The sequence below is a fragment of the Nerophis ophidion genome, linkage group LG27 (assembly GCF_033978795.1).
Source record: "Nerophis ophidion isolate RoL-2023_Sa linkage group LG27, RoL_Noph_v1.0, whole genome shotgun sequence".
Lineage (NCBI taxonomy): Eukaryota > Metazoa > Chordata > Actinopteri > Syngnathiformes > Syngnathidae > Nerophis > Nerophis ophidion.
Window position 1 is genome coordinate 15,381,498 of NC_084637.1, and position 24,004 is coordinate 15,405,501.

The window sequence follows — 24,004 nt, forward strand, 5'->3', positions numbered from 1 at the left end:
AAAGTTGGATTGAATCGATATGAAAACAGACAGTGTCTCATGAGACAAAAGATGGTGCACCCTCGTGAAAGGAATTAATAAGAGCACACATCAGGCTTGGTCTTCCCTTCTTATTTATACACTCCCTGTTTGCCTGATTGTAGCATAACAACTTATGTAACTGTCCAATGTTCAGGGTGACTTGACCTCTTATGTCGTGTCACCCCACCAACTTGGTCAGGGTTGACTTGACCTCTCATTTCGTGTCTCTCCCAATGCATTTAGTTTAGGACAGAAATTTTCCACTACAACAAGAAATTAGGTTTCATTTTTCAACAACAAGCAACGAGTGTTTGGCGCTAATATTGTACAAGTTGATTAATTGATTTAGATTTATTGGTCCCCGTTGGGGGGATTCATTTTCACTGTCGTACATTTAAACAATAGACATTACACATCACCAACAAAAATAACAAAAAGACATCATACATGACCAACACTTTTACAGGACTTACACTTACAAGACCTTACAAGTAAGGTCTTGTAAGTCCGGCCCGACAGAACCATCAGAATCTTTGGAGACTTTGTTGATCTTAAAACGTCAACATTTTCCCTCATAACAGTATTAACAACGCTGCACTAAGCTAGCCAGTAGTCACAACATCGACATATCACTTCCTCATTATGTGTCAATGACGGTTACGGCGAAGGAGGTTGCGTTCACGAACACACGAAATTATGAGCATCAATGTTACAACTCAAGTAAGTCGTTTTATGCATGTTCTCTATGTTCTCTACGGCTAATTAAACGGCTTTTTGTTTAATGTATTAGTTAGTTGTCAGTTGTTGTATACCATACGCCGATCTACATTTCTGCCAGTGGCTGCTCGGCGTGTGTGTATTACAACAAAACATTACACGGTCAGCGAAGATAATATCCCATATGATCTGTGGCTTTACAGTGGCAGAGGGGTTAGTGCATCTGCCTCACAATACGAAGGTCCTGCAGTCCTGGGTTCAAATCCAGGCTCGGGATCTTTCTGTGTGGAGTCTGCATGTTCTCCCCGTGAATGCGTGGGTTCCCTCCGGGTACTCCGGCTTCCTCCCACTTCCAAAGACATGCACCTGGGGATAGGTTGATTGGCAACACTAAATTGGCCCTAGTGTGTGAATGTGAGTGTGAATGTTGTCTGTCTATCTGTGTTGGCCCTGCGATGAGGTGGCGACTTGTCCAGGTTTTACCCCGCCTTCCGCCCGATTGTAGCTGAGATAGGCTCCAGTGCCCCCCGCGACCCCGAAAGGGAATAAGCGGTAGAAAATGGATGGATGGATGGATGGATGGATGGATGGATGGATGGATTACACGGTCAGCGAAGATAATATCCCATATGATCTGTGGCTTTATTATTTTGTAAAACGGACCAAACTTGGCACAAATTAACTACAAGATAGATTTTTCAAAAATGATTTTAAAGATTGAAAGTTGCCATCAATCCCCCGTGGGTGCTCGGTATTGTCCGTGGAGGGGCTCGGCGCCTATCATTGAAGCAATCAAATTGCTAGGGCTGTGAATCTTTGGGTGTCCCACGATTCGATTCAATATCGATTCTTGGGGTCACGATTCGATAATATATAGATTTTTTTCGATTTGATTCGATTCTCGATTCAAAAACGATATTTTTCTGATTCAAAACGATTCTGTATTCATTCAATACATAGGATTTCAGCAGGATCTACCCCAGTCTGCTGACATGCAAGCAGAGTAGTAGATTTTTTTTTTAAAAGCTTTTATAATTGTAAAGGACAATGTTTAATCCACCGATTACAATAATGTAAATTTGTTTTAACTATTAAACGAACCAAAAATATGACTTATTTTATCTTTGTGAAAACATTGGACACAGTGTGTTGTCAAGCTTATGAGATGCGATGCAAGTGTAAGCCACTGTGACACTATTGTTCTTTATTTATTTTTGTAAATGTCTAATGATAATGTCAGTGAGGGATTTTTAATCGTTGCTATGCTGAAATTATAACTAATATTGATACTGTTGTTTATAATATTCATTTTTGTTTCACTACTTTTGGTTTGTTCTGTGTCGTGTTTGTGTCTCCTCTCAATTGCTCTGTTTATTGCAGTTCTGAGTGTTGCTGGGTCAGGTTTGGTATCGGAATTGGATTGCATTGTTATGGTATAGCTGTGTAGTGGTTTGTTGGATTGATTAAAAAAAAAAATCGATTTTTAAAAATCTGAATCACACAACTTAATCGATTCGATTCGTATTCGAATCGATTTTTTCCCACACCCCTACAAATTGCTAATCTTTTCAATTTTACCGTCACAAAATTCTATGAAAAAGAAAAGCATTGTTTTTAACATTTAACAATGGGTTTAAATGTAAAAAAAAAAAAAAAAAAAAGAATCAGTAGAAGTTTAGTTCAACATTTAGTTGCATTTCTAATAATATAGCCTTTTTTTTTTGCACTTTCCCACAACGTTATTCCATTGCTATCTGTCATGCAAATGAGGCAATGATGTCATCTCACAACTTCTGGTAACTTTTAGGACAGCCAATAGCTACTTTCCTTACTGAGGAGTTGGGAACGTTTTTTGCATGTTCTCTATGTTCTCTACGGCTAATTTGAACATTTTTTTTTGTATCAATCAATCAATCAATGTTTACTTATATAGCCCTAAATCACTAGTGTCTCAAAGGGCTGCACAAACCACAACAACAATGATGACGCAGTGGGACGTCGGTGACAATGATGACTATCAGAACCTTGGAGAGGATGAAAGCAACGTATGTATTACTAAGGGATCAGTTGTTGTACACCAGGGGTCACCAACGCGGTGCCCGCGGGCACCAGGTAGCTCGTAAGGACCCGATAAGTAGCCCGCTGGCCTGTTCTAAAAATAGCTCAAATAGCAGCACTTACCAGTGAGCTGCGTCTATTTTTTATATTTTATTTATTTACTAGCAAGCTGGTCTCGCTGTGCTCAACATTTTTAATTCTAAGAGAGAAAAAACTCGAATAGAATTTGAAAATCCAAGAAAATATTTTAAAGACTTGGTCTTCACTTGTTTGAATAAATTCATTATTTTTTTTACTTTGCTTCTTATAACTTTCAGAAAGACCATTTTAGAGAAAAAATACAACCTCAAACATGATTTTAGGATTTTTAAACACATATACCTTTTTACCTTTTAAATTCCTTCCTCTTCTTTCCTGACAATTTAAATCAATGTTCAAGTATCTATTTTTTTTATTATTGTAAAGAATAATAAATACATTTTAATTTAATTCTTCATTTTAGCTTCTGATTTTTTGACGAAGAATATTTGTGAAATATTATGATTAAAATTCAAAAAAAAGATTCTAGCAAATCTACAAAAACTGTAGGATCAAATTTAAATCTTATTTCAAAGTCTTTTGAATTTCTTTTAAAATTTTTGTTCTGGAAAATCTAGAAGAAATAATGATTTGTGTTTGTTAGAAATATAGCTTGGTCCAATTTGTTAAATATTCTAACAAAGTGCAGATTGGATTTTAACCTATTTAAAACATGTCATCAAAATTCTAAAATTAATGTTAATCAGGAAAAATTACTAATGATGTTCCATAAATTATTTTCTTATTTTTTTCAAAAAGATTCGAATTAGTTAGTTTTTCTATTCATTTTTTTCCGTTGAATTTTGAATTTTAAATAGTCGAAATTGAAGATAAATTATGTTTCAAAATTTAATTTTCTTTTTTTTCGTTTTTTCTCCTCTTTTAAACCGTTCAATTAAGTGTTTTTTCCATCATTTATTCTCTACAAAAAACCTTCCGTAAAAGGAAAAAAAAATGTACGACGGAATGACAGACAGAAATATCCATTTTTTTTTTATACATATAAATGTATTCATAAAAGGAAAATTGAGCAAATAGCTATTTCTGGCAATTTATTTAAGTGTGTATCAAACTGGTAGCCCTTCGCATTGATCATAACCGAAGAAGTAGCTCTTGGTTTCAAAAAGGTTGGTGACCCCTGGTGTATACTGTAAGTGGCACTGGAGTATAAGTCACATTTTTGGGGGAAATTTATTTGATAAAACCCAACACCAAGAATAGACATTTGAAAGGCAATTTAAAATAAATAAAGAATAGTGAACAAGAGGCTGAATAAGTGTACGTTATATGACGCATAAATAACCAACTGAGAAGGTGCCTGGTATGTTAATGTAACATATTATGATAAGAGTCATTCAAATAACTATAACATATAGAACATGCTATATGTTTACCAAACAATCCGTCAATCCTAATCGCTAAATCCCATGAAATCTTATATGTCTAGTCTCTTACCTGAATGAGCTAAATAATATTATTTGATATATTACGGTAATGTGTTTATAATTTCACACATAAGTCGCTCCTGAGTATAAGTCGCACCCCCGACCAAACTATTAAAAAAACTGCCACTTATAGTCCGAAAAATACAGTATTCATGTATATATATATTTTTTTAATGGATGATATTCTTGCAATGTTGCTGTTCTGTTGTGTGAAATCACGATTACCGTATTTCCTTGAATTGCCACCGGGGCGCTAATTAATTTAAAACCTCTTCTCACTCCGGCACTTACCAAAGGCATGCAGTAAAAATGTGAGTGTGATGTAAGCTTGGACCTTAAATCCTACTGAATAGCTCTTAATCTTCTTCCTTTTATGCGACTTCAAATTGCCGGTATTGAAATCAGCCTCCTCCATTTTGAAAATGATGACAGGGGAAGTGTCACTCGTGACGTCACGAGTTTGACCAGGCGGTAATATTTTGGGAAGCGAGTTTGACCCGGCAGTAATTCAAGGCAGGCGCATACTATATGCCCGGCGGCAATTCAAGGAAATACGGTAGGTTTTTCCCAGTACTGCGATGTCAGTACCTGATCGGTCCCAGAAGACGGGATCTGTCCACACATGCGCGAAGACATTGTCACTTCCTGTCAATTTGTTTTACAGCAGTCATGTTGGTGCACTTTTTACATGTTTTTGTTTTGCAATCGTTATTTCAATGTCAATATCATACGAAAGAATACATATAAAAGAAGATAACGAAACAAACATTATTTAAGAGTGCAGTAATTATTTTAAAACGTACACATCCGTGCAGAATCCTGAACGATTCGCTGAGCTGCCTCAAGTGGCAAAGAAATCGATTTTTTTGACTACTTTATTCACAGCAAATTTACAGTATTGACTATTTAAAAGTCTACTTTTTGTTAGGCTGCAGATATAGATTGAAGTTTTTTAAAACAATCAATCAATCAGAGTTTACTTAGTGTGTGAATGTGAGTGTGAATGTTGTCTGTCTATCTGTGTTGGCCCTGCGATGAGGTGGCGACTTGTCCAGGGTGAGTGTGAATGTTTGTCTATCTGTGTTGGCCCTGCGATGAGGTGGCGACTTGTCCAGGGTGAGTGTGAATGTTGTCTGTCTATCTGTGTTGGCCCTGCGATGAGGTGGCGACTTGTCCAGGGTGTACCCCGCCTTCCGCCCGATTGTAACTGAGATAGGCGCCAGCGCCCCCCGTGACCCCGAAAGGGAATAAGCGGTAGGAAATGGATGGATGGATGGATGGATATATAGCCCTCAATCGCAAATACTTCAAAGGGCTGCACAAGCCACAAAAACACCCTTGATCTACATTTAAAAAACAAGGGAGTCAGTGGCGCCCCCTGTGTGTCAATGACAGAAAAGTGAAAATTGTTAAAATTGTGGCGATAAAACGATGATACGCCGTGATTTTTTAAAAATATTCCCTTGTTCATTTGTGTATTCTTGTTCTCTTTGACTATTAGGTAAGCTAATAGTGACGTGGCAGAAGCTCCTTTGTTAAACATTGCAAGTCTAGGAATTTACGGGGCGGCGTGGCTCAGATGGTAGAGCAAAAAAACAGACACTTCTTGGTTGGAAATGCAACTTTCCTAATCCGAGTCACTGCCGTTGTGTCCTTGGGCAAAGACACTTCACCCACATTGGTCCCAGTTCCGCCCACACTGGTGTAACTGTTGCTTGAATGCAAATGATGGGATTTTCAATGTTAAGCGCTTCGAGTCACCAGAGAAAAAACGCTATATAAATATAATTCACTTCACATGGAACATCTTTCGGTACACACTAAAAAATGCTGGGTTATTTCGATAACCCAATTCATGAGTTGCGAGTGTTGGGTTAAATTTTGGAGTTATTTTTATGAAGAGCAATCCATTTTTGGGGTTATAAGTAGAGATGTCCGATAATGGCTTTTTTGCCGATATCTGATTTTCTGATAATGTCCAACTCTTAATTACCGATTCTGATATCAACCGATACCGATATATACAGTTGTGGAATTAACACATTATTCTGCCTAATTTTGTTGTGATGTAACACAGTTTTCCTAAATAAATCAACTCAATTAATAGAAAAAATGCCAACATGGAACTGCCATATTTATTATTGAAGTCACAAAGTGCATTATTTTTTTTAACATGCCTCAAAACAGCAGCTTGGAATTTGGGACATGCTCTCCCTGAGAGAGCATGAGGACGTTGAGGTGGGCAGGGATAGGAGGCGGGGTTGAGGTTTGTGGGGGGGGGGGGGGTGTAAAGGGTAGCGGGGGGTGTATATTGTAGCTTCCCGGAAGAGTTAGGTTCTGGGTATTTGTTCTAATGTGTTTATGTTGTGTTGCGGTGCGGATGTTCTCCCGAAATGTGTTTGTCCTTCTTGTTTGGTGTGGCTTCACAGTGTGGCGCATATTTGTAACAGTGTTACAGTTGTTTATACGGCCACCCTCAGTGTGACCTACAAGGCTGTTGACCAAGTATGCTTGCATTCACTTCTGTGTGTGAAAAGCCGTAGATGTGATATGATTGGGCCTGCATGCAAAGGCAGTGCGTTTAAGGTTTATTGCCACTCTGTACTTTTCCCTACGTCCGTGTTCCACTCTGTACAGCGGCGTTTTAAAAAGTCATAAAATTTACTTTTTGAAACGGATATTACATTTTAAAGCATTTATCGCGCGATAATATCGGCAGTCCGGTATTATTGGACATCTCTAGTTATAAGGGTATTATTTCAACTCAGTTTCTAGGTTTTCAAAACTATCAACCATTTTTGGGTTGTTTTTCAATGATTTTTGCATTTTTGGGTAAAAGGCTTTTTTTTATTATTAAACATGTACTTTTTTCATTAAGGGAATTTTATTATGGATTAATCTCATTAACATTATTCAAAATTGCACGTCTTATAGTATGTACATGACAATATTTGAGCATGTTGTATAGACCTACTACAATAAAATGTCACTCATATCTTGCCTTTGAGTATATTTTATCCATTCATCCATTTTCTACCGCTTATTCCCTTTTGGGGTCGCGGGGAGCGCTGGCGCCTATCACAGCTACAATTTTTATGGAACAAAAATTATTTTGATCATTAGTTGGGAAGGAGTAGGACAAACCAGCAGTAAAATTTATAATTTTGAACCAACTATTTTAAACCAATACTTGGGTTTGAATAACCCAACATTCTAGCTGAGATATGCACCAGAGCCCCCGCGACCCCAAAGGGAATAAGCGGTAGAAAATGGATGGATGGATGGATGTAGTGAGCATAACTCAGCTTTTGTGTTGAATAAATTTAACCCAATAATTGGGTTATGAATCAACCAACATTGAGTTAGCATAACTCAACTTTTGGGTTAAGCAGTTCAACCCAATAGTTTGGTTGGGAATAACCCAACATTAAGTTATCATAACTCAACTTTTTGGTTAAATAATTAAACGCAAAAGTTGGGTTGAAAAAAATTTAACCAAAATGTTGAGTTAAAATAACTCAAATAAGGGGTTCGTCCATTCCTGAACGAGCAGTTGGGTTAGAATCTGGGTTATTTTTTAACCCAACATTTTTTATTGTGCACAAGAACAGGAACTAATTGAGTGTGCATGTGACTGCTCGTTTTATAAACCCCGTTTCCATATGAGTTGGGAAATTGTTTTAGATGTAAATATAAACGGAATACAATGATTTGCAAAAAAAAATTCAACCCATATTCAGTTGAATATGCTACAAAGACAACATATTTGATGTTCAAACTGATATACTTTTTTTTTTTTGCAAATAATCTTCAACTTTAGAATTTGATGCCAGCAACACATGACAAAGAAGTTGGTAAAACTGGCAATAAATACTGATAAAGTTGAGGAATGCTCATCAAACACTTATGAGGAACATCCCACAGGTGTGCAGGCTAATTGCGAACAGGTGGGTGCCATGATTGGGTATAAAAACAGCTTCCCAAAAAATGCTCAGTCTTTCACAAGAAAGGATGGGGCGAGATACACCCCTTTGTCCATAACTGCGTGAGCAAATAGTCAAACAGTTTAAGAACAACCTTTCTTAAAGTGCTATTGCAAGAACTTTAGGGATTTCAACATCCACGGTCCACAATATCATATAAAGGTTCAGTGAATCTGGAGAAATCACTCCAGGTAAGCGGCATGGCCGGAAACCAACATTCAATGACCGTGACCTTCAATCCCTCAGACGGCACTGTATCAAAAACCGACATCAATCTCTAAAGGATATCACCACATGGGTTCAGAAACACTTCAGAATACCACTGTCAGTAAACACAGTTTGTCGTTACATCTGGAAGTGCAAGTTAAAGCTCTACTATGCGAACCGAAAGCCATTTATCAACAACATCCGGAAACGCCGCCGGCTTTTTTGGGCCCGAGATCATCTAAGATGGACTGATGCAAAGTGGAAAAGTCCATCGTGTCATCCGGACCAAAGGGGAAGCCTTTGGGAAGCCTGTTATCGACACAAAGTTCAAAAGCCATCATCTGTGATGGTATTGGGGTGCATTAGTCCCCAAGGCATGGGTAACTTACACATATGTGAAGGCAACATTAATGCTGAAAGGTACATACAGGTTTTTGGAACAACATATGCTGCCATCTAAGCTCTACATAAAGGAAACGGTGTTGTAATAAAGAGATAGTTGATGAACCAGCTCCTCGCCATCCTTTTAACAGTTACAATATTTTATATGCACACAATCAATTTCGTCAGGAAATTTCCGCGATTCCTCTGCAAATTCCAGAAGTGTTGGCAGGTCAAGAATGCGTTTGGGGCCTTGTTTGTTTTCCTTAAAGGCCTACTTAAATGAGATGTTCTTATTTAAACGGGGATAGCATGTCCATTCTATGTGTCATACTTGATAATTTTGCGATATTGCCATATTTTTGCTGAAAGGATTTAGTAGAGAACATCGACGATAAAGTTTGTAACTTTTGGTCTCTAATAAAAAAGCCCAGCCTTTACCGGAAGTATGTGCGCGTGACGTCACGAGTTGCAGGGCTCCACACATATTCACATTGTTTATAATGGGAGCCACCAGCAGTAAGAGCAATTCGGACCGAGAAAGCGACAATTTCCCCATTAATTTGAGCGAGGATGAAAGATTTGTGAATCAGGATATTGATAGTGAAGGACTAGAAAAAGAAAAAAAGAAAAAAAAAGCGACGGCTCCGGGCGGCGGCAGTGTGAGCGTTTCAGGTGTAATTAGACATATTTACTAGGATAATTCTGGAAGATCCCTTATCTGCTTATTGTTTTAATGAGATTGTAAAGATTGTAAAGACATACCTCGAGGTCGGATGGCTGCGGTGAACACGCAGTGTCTCAGAGAGAAGCCGAGGAGCCAAGCTCACAGCTGCCTTTTTTTGACGGCTGCTGCAGGACGACGAATAATCCAATGATGTCTCCGGTAAGATATATATATCACAATTTTCCCATCCAAAAACAAGCTGGTTGACGTAGAGAAAACATGTTCGCTTGACCGCTCGGCTTCACAACAAACAAAGAAACACCGGCTGTGTCTCGGTGCTAAAGACAGCTGCAACCCACCGCTTTCCACCACCAGCATTGTTCTTTATAGTCTCCATTATTAAATGAACAAATTGCAAAAGATTCAGCAACACAGATGTCTAAAATACTGTGTAATTATGCGATTAAAGCAGACGACTTTAGCCGCTAGTGGTGCAGCGCTAATATTTCCTGACAGTCCGTGACGTCACGTGTACGCGTCATCATTCCGGGATGTTTTCAACAAGAAACTCGTCGGAAATTTTAAATTGCAATTTAGTTAATTAAAAAGTTGCAATGTTGATATTTCATCATTGATATATAAGGGCTTCACGGTGGCAGAAGGGTTAGTGCGTCTGCCTCACAGTACGAAGTTCCTGCAGTCCTGGGTTCAAATCCAGGCTTGGGATCTTTCTGTGTGGAGTTTGCATGTTCTCCCTGTGAATGCGTGGGTTCCCTCCGGGTACTCCGGCTTCCTCCCACTTCCAAAGACATGCACCTGGGGATAGGTTGATTGGCAACACTAAATCGGCCCTAGTGTGTGAATGTGAGTGTGAATGTTGTCTGTCTATCTGTGTTGGCCCTGTGATGAGGTGGAGACTTGTCCAGGGTGTACCCCGCCTTCCGCCCGATTGTAGCTGAGATAGGCGCCAGCGCCCCCCGCGACCCCAAAAGAGAATAAGCGGTAGAAAATGGATGGATGATATATAAACTATCAGACTGCGTGGTCGGTAGTAGTGGGTTTCAGTAGGCCTTTAACTTTCACATTTGCATGTGTCTTTGTGCCAGGTGTGACCATTCCTGTCTACTGCGTGGTGGAGGACGCGGATGTGGGCGTGGCCAACGAGGGGCGCCGTCACCGCCATGCGGAATTTGTGCTCGTCCGGAAAGACGTCCTGTTCACACAACTGGTGGAGACGGCGCTGCTATCCTTGGGATACTCGCACGGCTCGGTTGCACAAGCTCGAGGTGTGTGTTCGTGTGTACGTGTGTGTGTGTGTTTTTTATCACAACTGGCTCCCACTGCTGTATATGACTAATCACACTTCTGTAGCGCTTAGTAGCATCATCACAAGCCCAACTCTCTACAGGGACAATATGTCCCTTATTTTTTTAATCATTTACAACCAAATATTTCTGGTTTGGTCACATCTGGGAAATACTAAAGCAAAATGTTCCGTCACACGTGTTTGGTAATTCATGAGTAATGAATTATTAACAGCAGCAGCTCAATAGATCGGAGCTGTTTTCCAGATGTGCGGCTCCACCACATGAGTGCACTGGCTGCCAGAAAGTTAAGACAATGAGAGCAAGTTGTGTTGTTTTGTTTGAATACCAGGAGTAAACATGGAGTCGGGTATGACATTCCTGGTGGCGTGCAAACCGAGTGGAACGCCCTGAATGCCACCCCTTTCTGCCCAAACTTTTTTTTTTTTTTTTTTTCTCTCCAAATAAATATATTTTGTCTGGCATCCCGTCAACGCCACCCACCCTCTCCACAAGTGCGGTTACAACCAAAAATTATACAGTTCTTTTTTTTTTTTTATTTATTCAATTTTTCTTTTAGCTTCGGCTTGGGAGAATATGTTTAAAGCCGGGCAGGAGGGTCTTTGGACAAAACTTCTGTCAGAAACTCTCACTGACGGAACTTCCATCATTAATATTACAAACAGCGTTTCCATATGAGTTGGTAAATTGAGTTAGATGTAAATATAAATGGAATACAATGATTTGCAAATCCTTTTCAACCCATAATCAGTTGAATGCACTACAAAAACAAGATATTTGATGTTCAAACTCATAAACTTTCATTTTTTTTGCAAATAATAATTAACTTAGAATTTCATGGCTGCAACACGTGCCAAAGTAGTTGGGAAAGGGCATGTTCACCACTGTGTTTCGTCACCTTTTCTTTTAACAACACTCAATAAACGCTTGGGAACTGAGGAAACTAATTGTTGAAGCTTTGAAAGTGGAATTCTTTCCCATTCTTGTTTTATGTAGAGCTTCAGTCGTTCAACAGCCCGGGGTCTCCGCTGTCGTATTTTACGCTTCATAATGTGCCACACATTTTCGATGGGAGACATGTCTGGACTGCAGGCGGGCCGGGGAAGTACCCGCACTCTTTTACTAAGAAACCACGCTGTTGTAACACGTGGCTTGGCATTGTTTTGCTGAAATAAGCAAGGGCGTCCATGATAATGTTGCTTGGATGACAACATATGTTGCTCCAAATCCTGTATGGACCATTCAGCATTAATGGTGCATTCACAAATGGGTAAGTTACCCATGCCTTGGGCACTAATACACCCCCAAACCATCTCAGATGCTGGCTTTTGAACTTTGTGCCTAGAACGATCCGGATGGTTATTTTCCTCTTTGTTCCGGAGGACACCAAGTCCACAGTTTCCAAATATAATTTGAAATGTGGACTCGTCAGAACACAGAACACTTTTCCACTTCGCATCAGTCCATTTTAGATGAGCTCGGGCCCAGTGAAGCTAGCGGCGTTCCTTGGTGTTGTTGATAAATGGGTTTTGCTTTGCATAGTAAAGTTTTAACTTGCACTTACAGATGTAGCAACCAACTGTAGTTACTGACAGTGGTTTTATGAAGTGTCCCTGAGCCCATGTGGTGATATCCTTTACACGCTGATGTCTGTTTTTGAGGCAGTACCGCCTGAGGGATCAACGGTCCGTAATATCATCGCTTATGTGCAGTGATTTCTCCAGATTCTCTGAACCTGCAGTGATTTCTCCAGATTCTCTGAACCTTTTAATGATTTTACGGACAGTAGATGGTAAAATCCCTAAATTCCTTGCAATGGTTCGTTGAGAAATGTTGTTCTAAAACTGTTTGACAATTTGCTTACAAATTGGTGACCCTCGCCCCTTCCTTGATTGTGAAATACTTAGCATTTCATGGAAGCTGTTTTTATACCCAATCATGGCACCCACCTGTTCCCAATTAGCCTGCACACCTATGGGATGTTCCAAATAAGTGTTTGATGAGAATTTCTCAACTTTATCAGTGTTTATTGCCACCTTTCCCAACTTCTTTGTCACGTGTTGCTGGCATCAAATTCTACAGTTAATGATTATTTGCAAAAAACAAAATGTTTATCAGTTTGCACATCAACTATGTTGTCTTTGTAGCATATTCAACTGAATATGGGTTTAAAATTATTTGCAAATCATTGCATTCCGTTTATATTTACATCTCACACAATTTCCCAACTCATATGGAAACGGGGTTTGTACAATATTTACATAATGGTGGACTTCAACAACTAATCAATGTAATCACAGGGGTCAAACTTAAGGAGTGCCACATATTTTAATATAGTCTGTCACATCAGCAATGTGGCCTTCTACCTCATTTAAACTTGCCTGCCAACCCATTTAATGTGACCTGGTATCTCATTTAAAATGACCAAACACTATATTTAAAGTGACCTGCTGCCTCATTAAATTTGGCCTGCCGCCCCTCTTAAAGTATCAATCAATCAATCAATGTTTACTTACATAGCCCTAAATCACTAGTGTCTCAAAGGGCTGCACAAACCACTACGACATCCTCGGTAGGCCCACATAAGGGCAAGGAAAACTCACACCCAGTGGGACATCGGTGACAATGATGACTATGAGAACCTTGGAGAGGAGGAAAGCAATGTATGTCGAGCGGGTCTAACACGATACTGTGAAAGTTCAATCCATAATGGATCCAACACAGTCGCGAGAGTCCAGTCCAAAGCGGATCCAACACAGCAGCGAGAGTCCCGTTCACAGCGGAGCCAGCAGGAAACCATCCCAAGCGGAGGCGGATCAGCAGCGCAGAGATGTCCCCAGCCGATACACTGTCAAATCATTAATATGGCCTTCCACCTCATTTAATTTGGCCTGCCACCCCTTTTAAAGTGGTCCGTCAAATCATTAATGTGGCCTTCCACCTCATTAAATTTGGCTTGGCATACCATTTAAACTTGTCTGCCATATTATGATATGATATAGATGAGATGACGACTTGTCCAGGGTGTACTACGCCTTCTGCCCAAATTCAGCTGAGAAACGCTTCAGCACCCCCCACGGCCCCAAAAGGGACAAGGGGTTGAAAAATGGATGGATGCCATAATATTTAATGTGGACTGCCATACTATTTAAGTCGGGCTGCCACTACATTAAGTGGCCTGCTACCTTATTTAAAACGGCCTGCCACCCCATTTAAGGAGGTCTTCCACATCATGAAGGTGGACTGCTACCTCATTTAAAATGAAACTACCTCCCCATTTAAACTGGCCTGCAACACCATTTAATGGGCCTGCCATATAATTTAATGTGGACTGCCACACTATTTAAAGAGACCTGCCACGTCCTTAATGTGGGCTGCTACCTCATTTGAAATGGCCTGCCACACCATTCAAATTGGCCTGCCATATCTTATATTGTGGACTGCCACACTGTTTAAGGAGACCTGCCACGTCTTTAATGTGGGCTGCTACCTCATTTAAAATGGCCTGCCATGTCATTTAATGTGGACTGCCACACTATTTAAGGATATCTGTCACATTCTTAATGTGGGCTGCTACCTCATTTAAAATGGCCTGCCACACCATTCGAATTTGCCTGCCACATCATTAATGGGGGATGCTACCTCGTTTAAGATGGCCTGCTACCTCATTTAAAATGATCCGCCACCCCATTTATTTGGCCTGCCATTGCATGTAATGTAGACTGCCACTCTATTTAAGGAGACCTGCCACGTCCTTAATGTGGACTGCCACCCTATTTAAGGATATCTGTCACATTCTTAATATGGGCTGCTACCTCATTTAAAATGGCCTGCCACACCATTCGAATTTGCCTGCCACAGCCTTAATGGGGGATGCTACCTCGTTTAAAATGGCCTGCTACCTCATTTAAAATGATCCGCCACCCCATTTATTTGGCCTGCCATTGCATATAATGTAGACTGCCACTCTATTTAAGGAGACCTGCCACGTCCTTAATGCGGGCTGCTACCTCATTTAAAATAGCCTGCCACACCATTCCCACATTCTTAATGGGGGGTGCTACCTCATTTAAATTGGCCCGCCACCCCATTTAAATGGCCTGCCATTACATATAATGTGGACTGCCATACTATTTAAGGAGACCTGCCACATCTCTAATGTGGGCTGCTACCTCATTTAAAATGGCCTGCCACGCCATTTAAGTGGCCTGCCACATCATTAATGTGGTCTGCTCCCTCAATTAAAATGACCTGCCACCCCATTTAAATTGGCCTGCCATATAATTTAATGTGAACTGCCACGCTATTTAGGGAGACCTGCCACATCTTTAATGTGGGCTGCTACCTCATTTAAATTGGCCAACCACACCATTCAAATTTGCCTGCCACATTCTAAATGTGGGCTGCTACATCATTTAAAATAGCCTGCTACCTCATTTTAAATGGCTGCCACACCATTCGAAGTTGCCTGCCACATCCTTAATGGGGGATGCTACCTCGTTTAAACTGGCCTGCTACCTCATTTAAAATGGCTGCCACACCATTTAATTGGCCTGCCATAGCATACAATGTGGACTGCCACTCTATTTAAGGAGACCTGCCACATCATTAATGTGGTCTGCTACCTCATTTAAAATGACCCGCCACCCCATTTAAGGTGGCCTGTCATATCATTTCATGTGGACTGCCACAATATTTAAGGAGATCTGCCACCTTCTTAATGTGGGCTGCTACCTCATTTAAAATGGCCTGCCACACCATTAAAATTGGCCTGCCACGTTCTTAATGGGGGATGCTACCTTATTTAAAATGGCCTGCTACTTCATTTAAAATGGCCCGCCACCCCATTTAATTGGCCTGTCATATCATTTCATGTAGACTGCCACGCTACTTAAAGAGGCCTGCCACATCATTATAATGGCCCGCCACCCCATAGGCCTGCTCAGTGGCCTAGTGGTGCGAGTCTGCCCTGAGATCGGTAGGTCGTGAGTTCAAACCCCGGCCGAGTCATACCAAAGACTAGTTATTCCTCGTCCTGCAGGGATGATACTTGTGAGAAACTTACTTTATTTGTCGCCATGGAGGCAAGGATTAGTGATTTACAAGTAGCTACCGGACCGGTGCTTTTCAGAGGTGGTATAGTACCGAATATGATTCATTAGTATCGCGGTACAATACTAATACTGGTATACCGTACAACCCTAGTCCACGCACACATACGCAGAACATAGACTTGACCCTAAGGACAAAGGATTACGTGTGGACAAAAGTCCAAAATGCATATAAAAATAAGCATTTTTAAAGTACAGGGGTACATAACTCAGGGGTTGGCCACCCAAAATGTTGAAAGAGCCAAATTCGACCAAAAATACCAAAAACTAAAAGCCTTATATAAGTCTTATAATGAAAGCAACACATGGTGTAAGTGTTTATACTAGCTATTAACTATCAAAATGACTGTTTCTCAGGCTGACTTACATCTTTGTTGATAGAAATGTTGAAATGTAATATTTATTCTACCAATTTTTGTACATTGGAAAACATTAGTAAAACGAAGGCTTCTCGGAGGGTGAGATAACTTCTGGAAATTACTGGCTTAGATGTATGTGTCCAAGTTTAAGGAAACGGCAAGCTGTCTTCTTCTAATAGATTTATTACAATCTCTGCTGTGGTCTGGAACAACATGGCACACTAACAACTATCAGACATGTAGCCATTATTACATACAGATAGTGTGTCAGGAGACATGCAAATATAAACTAAATACACCGAGGACATAAGTAAAAGAGATTAAATTAACCAAATATACCTACACATCCTTTTTCTACCGCACTTGTTCAAGAAGTTGCAATAAGGGTAAGAAGTGATTTATTTATTATCGGTAAGTTTAAAGTTTGCCCTCCTGGGTGTTCTTCAGACCGCCAAACACCGACATGAGAGCCTGTTTCAGTGTTACAATATTTTTTTATTTTTCAATAAGTCTCTCAGTTGCTTTCCAGCAATTGTCTTTTTCCTCTTTCGTTCTCGCTCGCACTCTGGCTCCAGCCCCGAACCCGTCTTTCCTCCTGGCTGCTGCGTATAAATTAGATAAAAAGGCCCAGGCTGGCCTTCTACGTACCTGTCGCTGATTTCGAGGCTGGTCCTGGCAACACCCCGCTTTGCTGCAGGCCCGCAGGCCACGCCCCCTCCACATTTAGCTTCAGGATTACAATGTTATTACAAAGAATAAGAGACCTATTGTACTCTAGAAATGTTGGTCTTACTTAAAAATGCACGTGTTTAGTCGTGTTCAGTGTTGAAGAAAATATTATACGGCGCTTGCGGAAATACATTTTAAAATATTTGGATTCTTGGCTCTCAGCCAAAAAGGTTCCCGACCCCTGTTCTAGATAGTAAATATTGTTTATAAAAAATACAACTCCAGTAGATATATGAGGTAACATATTACTAATATATAGTATTTATTTACATTGGAGAGTTGATCTCCACAATATCTCCTTCCAGCAGGGTTCTTCATCAAACACACCATCAGCAGCTTTTCTATATTTTTGTGGAAAAATGTCGGCCGTTTTGATTATATTTTAACATCCTCGGCTGGGGTTAACGACTCATTCAGTATGGTGCAGAGTAACAGTGATACTCTTAAACTATTTCTCCAAAGTAAATTTATTAAAGGCTTCTTTCTCTACTTCAGGAAATATCCAGCACTGTCCTTTACGCTCACTTTCTTCCATTCTCTATGGAGAACAAAGTGATGTTGATTTCTAGCTGTAAGTTACTTTTAGCGAGTAAGACCAGATGTTGGTCAGTGATGCTTGCAACTCACATTTTTCATTGCAACGTAACAATAACAATTCACCGAGAGCCATCCCTTATGTCAAAAAACTTAAAGGCCTACTGAAACCCACTACTACCGACCACGCAGTCTGATAGTTTATACATCAATGATGAAATATTAACATTGTAACACATGCCAATACAGCCTTTTTAGTTTACTAAATTGCAATTTTAAATTTCCCGCGAGTTTCTTGTTGAAAACGTGGCGGAATGATGACGCGTACGTGTGATGTCACGGACTGTAAGGAAATAGTAGCGCTGCACCACTAGCGGCTAAAAGTTGTCTGCTTTAATTGCATAATTACATAGTATTTTGGACATCTGTGTTGCTGAATCTTTTGCAATTTGTTCATTTAATAATAGAGACTATAAAGAACAATGCTCTTGGTGGAAAGCGGTGGATTGCAGCTGTCTTTAGCACCGAGACACAGCCGGTGTTTCTTTGTTTGTTGTGAAACAGAGTGGTCAAGCGAACATGTTTCTCTACCTCAACCAGCATGGTTTTGGATGGGGAAATTGTGATATATATCTTACCGGAGACATCAGTGGATTATTTGTCGTCCTGCAGTAGCTGTTTAAAAGGCAGCCATGAGCTTGGCTCCTCGGCTTCTCTCTGAGACATTGCGTGTTCACCGCAGCCATCCGACCTCGAAGTATGTCTTTACAATCTTTAAATCTCACTAAAACACTATCAAAACAATAAGCAGATTAGGGATCTTCCAGAATTATCCTAGTAAATGTGTCTAATTACATCTGAAACGCTCACACTGCCGCCGCCTGGAGCAGTCGCTTTTTTTAGTTTTTCTAGTCCTTTACTATCAATATCCTAATTCACGAATCTTTCATCCTCGCTCAAATTAATGGTGGCTCACATTATAAACAATGTGAATATGTGTGGAGCCCTGCAACTCGTGATGTCACTTCCGGTAAAGGCAGGGCTTTTCTATTAGCGACCAAAAGTTGCTAAATTTATTGTCGATGTTCTCTACTAAATCCTTTCAGCAAAAATATGGCAATATCGTGAAATGATCAAGTATGACACATAGAATGGACCTGCTATCCCCGTTTAAATAAGAACATCTCATTTCAGTAGGCCTTTAAGTTGAGATTCCACTGTATCCGTGTCCCTGTGGACACGTCTTTTTTTTATTTTTTCAAATGAATCAATTTTTCCTGGCCTACGTTGTGTCGTGTCGTTCAGGTATCATCAAGGTGGGGCATTGGAAGCCGATGCCCATCCACTACCTGACGGACGCTCCAGAGGCCACAGTAGCCGACATGCTGCTGGACGTTTACCACATGGTCACATTGCGGATCCTGCTCCACAGGTGTGGGTTGGACTTAGAAAAACACACGATGACGTTTGTTTGTGTGAGTATCTAAAAGCAACTTTCCATGCATGCAGCTTCGCCCGGCTGGAAGAGCTTCCCTCCGAGCAGTGGACGCACGCCACCGTAAGGAAGGCCCTCAGAGAGCTGCTCGGCGAGAACGATCAGAGTGCTGTGGCTAAGGAGTGCCCGCTTTCCCAGGTGAGCAGAACCAGCACGCGACAATTTGAGGAGCAGGTGTCCAGTTTTGCTGTTGAAATGAGATTGTAGCTTTCAGTTCAGTTAGGGAGTAGGCTGATGTCCGCTGAATGGCTGATAGGACTGACTTTTCAAGCACTAAGTGCCAGAAAAGTATGCCTACAACCTGTCTACAATTTTTGATGGAATAATAAAAGACTGCATCCGTTGTTAGATGTTTAGTTGGGTTTATGAGAAAAAATGTCACCAAAATGTGCCTCGGTTTAGCCCAGACCAAAGATCCAACGCATTGGTGACCATACAGAGGGCCCCATGGGATGAAATTAAATACATCTTATATTATTACTTAAATATGTCATTAGTTAATTGTAATTACAATTAAACACATACATATGTTATTAAATATGTCATTAATTCATTCAATGTGACACTATTGTTTTATTTGATCAATTCTTAATTGTAATATTAAATTATTGAATTAAATAATTTGATATTTATTATTTAATACATCATTTCATAATTCCATGTATTGTTTTAAGATCTGATTTATATGTTTTCAATCATGTCATTTATTTAATTTAATTAATTATTTCAATAATTCATTCATAATTTAATTATTTATTTGATTAGTTATTGATTTAATTATTTATTATATAATTATTTCATGATTGGATTATTTAAAAATTCTAATATTTATTTTTCAATTATCTCATGATTTGTGTAAGTGTTTCATTATTTGTATAATTATTTAATGATTTAATGAATTATTTCATGATTGAATTAATTGTTACATGATATAATCAATTGTTTTATGATTTAATGATTCCTTAAATTAGTTTATGATTCAACTATTTCATGATTTAATTATTTCACAAATTATTGTATTGTCAGTTTTTTTTTTTAACGTATTTCATTAATTAAAATAGCCCTGCGATAAGGTGGCGACTTGTCCAGGGTGTACCCCGCCTTCCGCCCAATTGTAGCTGAGATAGGCGCCAGTGCCCCCCGCAACCCCAAAAAAGGGAATAAGCGGTAGAAAATGAATGAATGAATGAATGAATTAATAAAAATACAATTTAATTACCAATTTTGAGATTTATGTATTTATTTTTTTAAATGGGTGAGTTTGAGAGATAAAATCAATGCAGCGCTGACACACAGGTTCATGAAATGTTTAAATAGATTCTTAAATCATGAAATAACTAATTCGGTCATTAACAATTAAATATGAAAAAAGTTAAAGTACCAGTGACTGTCACACACACACTAGCTGTGGCAAAATTATTATATCCTTAAAACTTAAATATTTACATAAATAAATGATTCATGAAATAATCAATTAAATCATGAAATTATAAAATATATAGGTGGCGACTTGTCCAGGGTGTACACCGCCTTCCGCCCTATTGTAGCTGAGATAGGCGCCAGCGCCCCCCGCAACCCCGAAAGGGAATAAGCGGTAGAAATGGATGGATGGATTCTTATATTATCGAATTATAAAATCATTACATAAATCATAAAATATAATGAAATCATTCAATATTGCAAGTATTTCATTAAATCACAAAATAATTAAATAAATCATTAAATAACAACAATCAGTAATTAATTATATGCTTAAATAAATAAATAACATTTTATTCAGATACATTAATATCACACTGATGTATTTATTTCCAATTATAATTAATCAATGACACATTCAAATAATTGTTTGAATATGTATTTATTTATTAAATGTCCCATTTAATGGTGACCCAGTTTGTGGGCTATTTTATTGCCGTGCCATCAAGCGCTTTCCATAGCCCATGCGTGTGAGTGACGAACTCATTGTTCTTGCATATAACACACTTTGATAAAGAAAGTGAGCAACTATTCAATTAAAAAAACTCTCTTGCACAGGCCTGGGCAATTATTTAGACTAGGGGGGGGGTCAAATTTAGAGGAAAAAAAAGTGTCTGGAGGCCGGTACATGATTTTTTTTAGGAACACTAATACAAAACCTCATAATAATAATCTGATTGAATGCTAAAAATGTCATGACAGACCACCTTAAAAAACGCAATGTCATTTCAATTTTTTTAACTGAATGAGACACTCAGAATTTACATGAAAATTAAGAATGTGGGATTTACAATATTAACTATGAACGCTAAAACATTGAATATTGACAACATATGAACGTCACACCCACTCTCGGTCGACATATTTTACAATCAAGCGAAACGCAACAAAAATGCTACAAACAGATCAAAATATGAACGTGAAGGGTAAAAAAAACAAAAAAAAAACACCTACAATCTGATATACCACTAAGCTTTAGAGCAGAGCTGGGCAAATTAATGCCCGGGGGCCACATGCGGCCCGTTAAGCTTTTCAATCTGGCCCGCCGGACATTCCCAAATAATTTTAGATCTTTAAGATGTGAATGTTGTCTGTCTATCTGTGTTGGCCCTGCGATGAGTTGGCGACTTGTCCAGGGTGTACCCTGCCTTCCGCCCGATTGTAGCTGAGATAGGCGCCAGCGCCCCCCGCGACCCCAAAATGGAATAAGCGGTAGAAAATGGATGGATGGAAGATGGAAAGTGTAGCTGCCATTATGATGTGCAGTCAAGTTTTCTAATGACCGTAAGTCTTGAACTATACAAAGTATTTTAATGCTTGGAATCTGCACTTTTGCATGATATACTAGTTACTATGGTCATCTAATTAGTTACTATGGTAATCTAATTAGTTACTATAGTCATCTAATTAGTTACTGTGGTAATCTAATTAGTTACTATAGTCATCTAATTAGTTACTATGGTCATCTAATTAGTTACTATGGTAATCTAATTAGTTACTATAGTCATCTAATTAGTTACTATGGTAATCTAATTAGTTACTAGAGTCATCTAATTAGTTACTATGGTAATCTACGTCACAGCAGCTCAGATGAGCCACCAAGCAGTGTGGGTGGGGAGCGTTTCTACAGGCGCGGAAGGAGATTTTCACAACAAAGTTCTAAAGCTTAGTGATATATCAGATGTATCAGATTGTAGGTGGGATTTATTTTTTACCCTTCGCGTTCATATTTCACTGTCTGTTGCATTTTTGTTGCGTTTCACTTGATTGTAAAATGTCTCGATCGAAAGGGGGTTTGACATTCATATTTTGTCAATATTCAGTGTTCATAGGAAAAAAGTTAAATTACATAACATTTTTTAAGGCGGTCTGTCATAACGTCTTTAGCATTCCATCAGACATTATTGTGAGTTTTTGTATTAGTGTTCATAAAAATAGATATAGCGGCCCCCAGACACATATTTTTCCTCTAAATGTGGCCCTTGAGTCAAAATAATTGCCCAAGGCTGCTTTAGAGCTTTTTTTTTTATAAAAATATCCTTACGTGTGTCAGGCTTGGACTTGGTCTTGGGTTGTTTTCCCGAGGTGTGAAGCGAATGGAGTGGAAACGGTGTGAAGGTAGGTTCATATTTAATTTATTTGCTCATAAACTAAAAACAGGAACAAACAAAAAGCGCTCACAATGGAGGTAATAAACTTGGGCTCTGAAACAAAAGACTAGCACAAAGGCTATAAACTATAAACATGAAACACAACTATTGTGCTATGGCATGAATCACAAAAACTTGGACAAAATGAACAGCAAAGCAAGGCATGAAGCAGATAATTGAGGTCGTGAAGGAGGTGATGTTGCCAGCCTGACTACCTGGTAACTGTGGCTTAAATAATGAACATGATAAGTGAAAACAGGTGTGAGACAAAACATGTGAACTGATTGGTCGTCATGGTAACAAAACAGGGAGTGAAAAAAAAAAAAGGAACTTAAGTCCAAAGGTCAAAAGCACCTGGTATTCCTAGACAGTCTCCCATCCAAGTACTAACCACGCCAGACACTATTTAGCTTTGAGAACAGATGAGATTGGGGATGCTCAGGGTAGTATGGCCATACAAAATTCATGATCAGACATGACAGATGAAAACTAAATCAGTTGGCATGGTAACAAGACAAACAAGGAAATGCAAAACAGAACTAAATATCCAAAAAATTAAACATAGCATTACCAAAACAAAACATGAACCATAGGCGTGACAACGTGTCCCTGACATCAAGACTTACTTAATTTGAAAAGATCACTGCACATCATAATGGCAGCTACACTTTCCATCTTAAAGATCTATTCATCCATCCATCCATCCATCCATCTTCTTCCACTTATCCGAGGTCGGGTTGCGGGGGCAACAGCCTAAGCAGGGAAGCCCAGACTTCCCTCTCCCCAGCCACTTCGCCCAGCTCTTCCCAGGACAGCCGGGAGACATAGTCTTCCCAACATGTCCTGGGTCTTCCCTCGGGAGGCGTTCGGGTGGCATCCTAACCAGATGCCCAAACCACCTCATCTGGCTCCTCTCGATGTGGAGGAGCAGCGGCTTTACTTTGAACTCCTCCCAAATGACAGAGCTTCTCACCCTATCTCTAAGGGAGAGCCCCGCCACCCGGTGGAGGAAACTAATTTCGGCTGCTTGTACCCGTGATCTTATCTTTTCGGTCACGACCCAAAGCTCATGACCATAGGTGAGGATGGGAACGTAGATCGACCGGTAAATTGGGAGCTTTTCCTTCCGGCTCAGCTCCTTCTTCACCACAACGGATCGGTACAGCGTCCGCATTACTGAAGACGCCGCATCGATCCGCCTGCCGATCTCACAATCGACTTTTCCCTCACTCGTGAACAAGACTCCTAGGTACTTGAACTCCTCC

General features: G+C 39.6%; 1 protein-coding gene across 1 annotated transcript in view; it reads left to right on the forward strand.

The window, feature by feature from the left end:
• LOC133544276 (DNA-binding protein SATB2-like) overlaps window positions 1-24,004 on the forward strand; it is a 56,368-nt gene that overhangs the window by 8,398 nt on the left and 23,966 nt on the right. Inside the window, exons 3-5 of the mRNA XM_061889445.1 lie at window positions 10,664-10,843; window positions 18,921-19,047; window positions 19,125-19,248. Of these exons, the coding sequence (XP_061745429.1) occupies window positions 10,664-10,843; window positions 18,921-19,047; window positions 19,125-19,248 (431 nt within the window). The remainder of the gene's footprint in view (window positions 1-10,663; window positions 10,844-18,920; window positions 19,048-19,124; window positions 19,249-24,004) is intronic.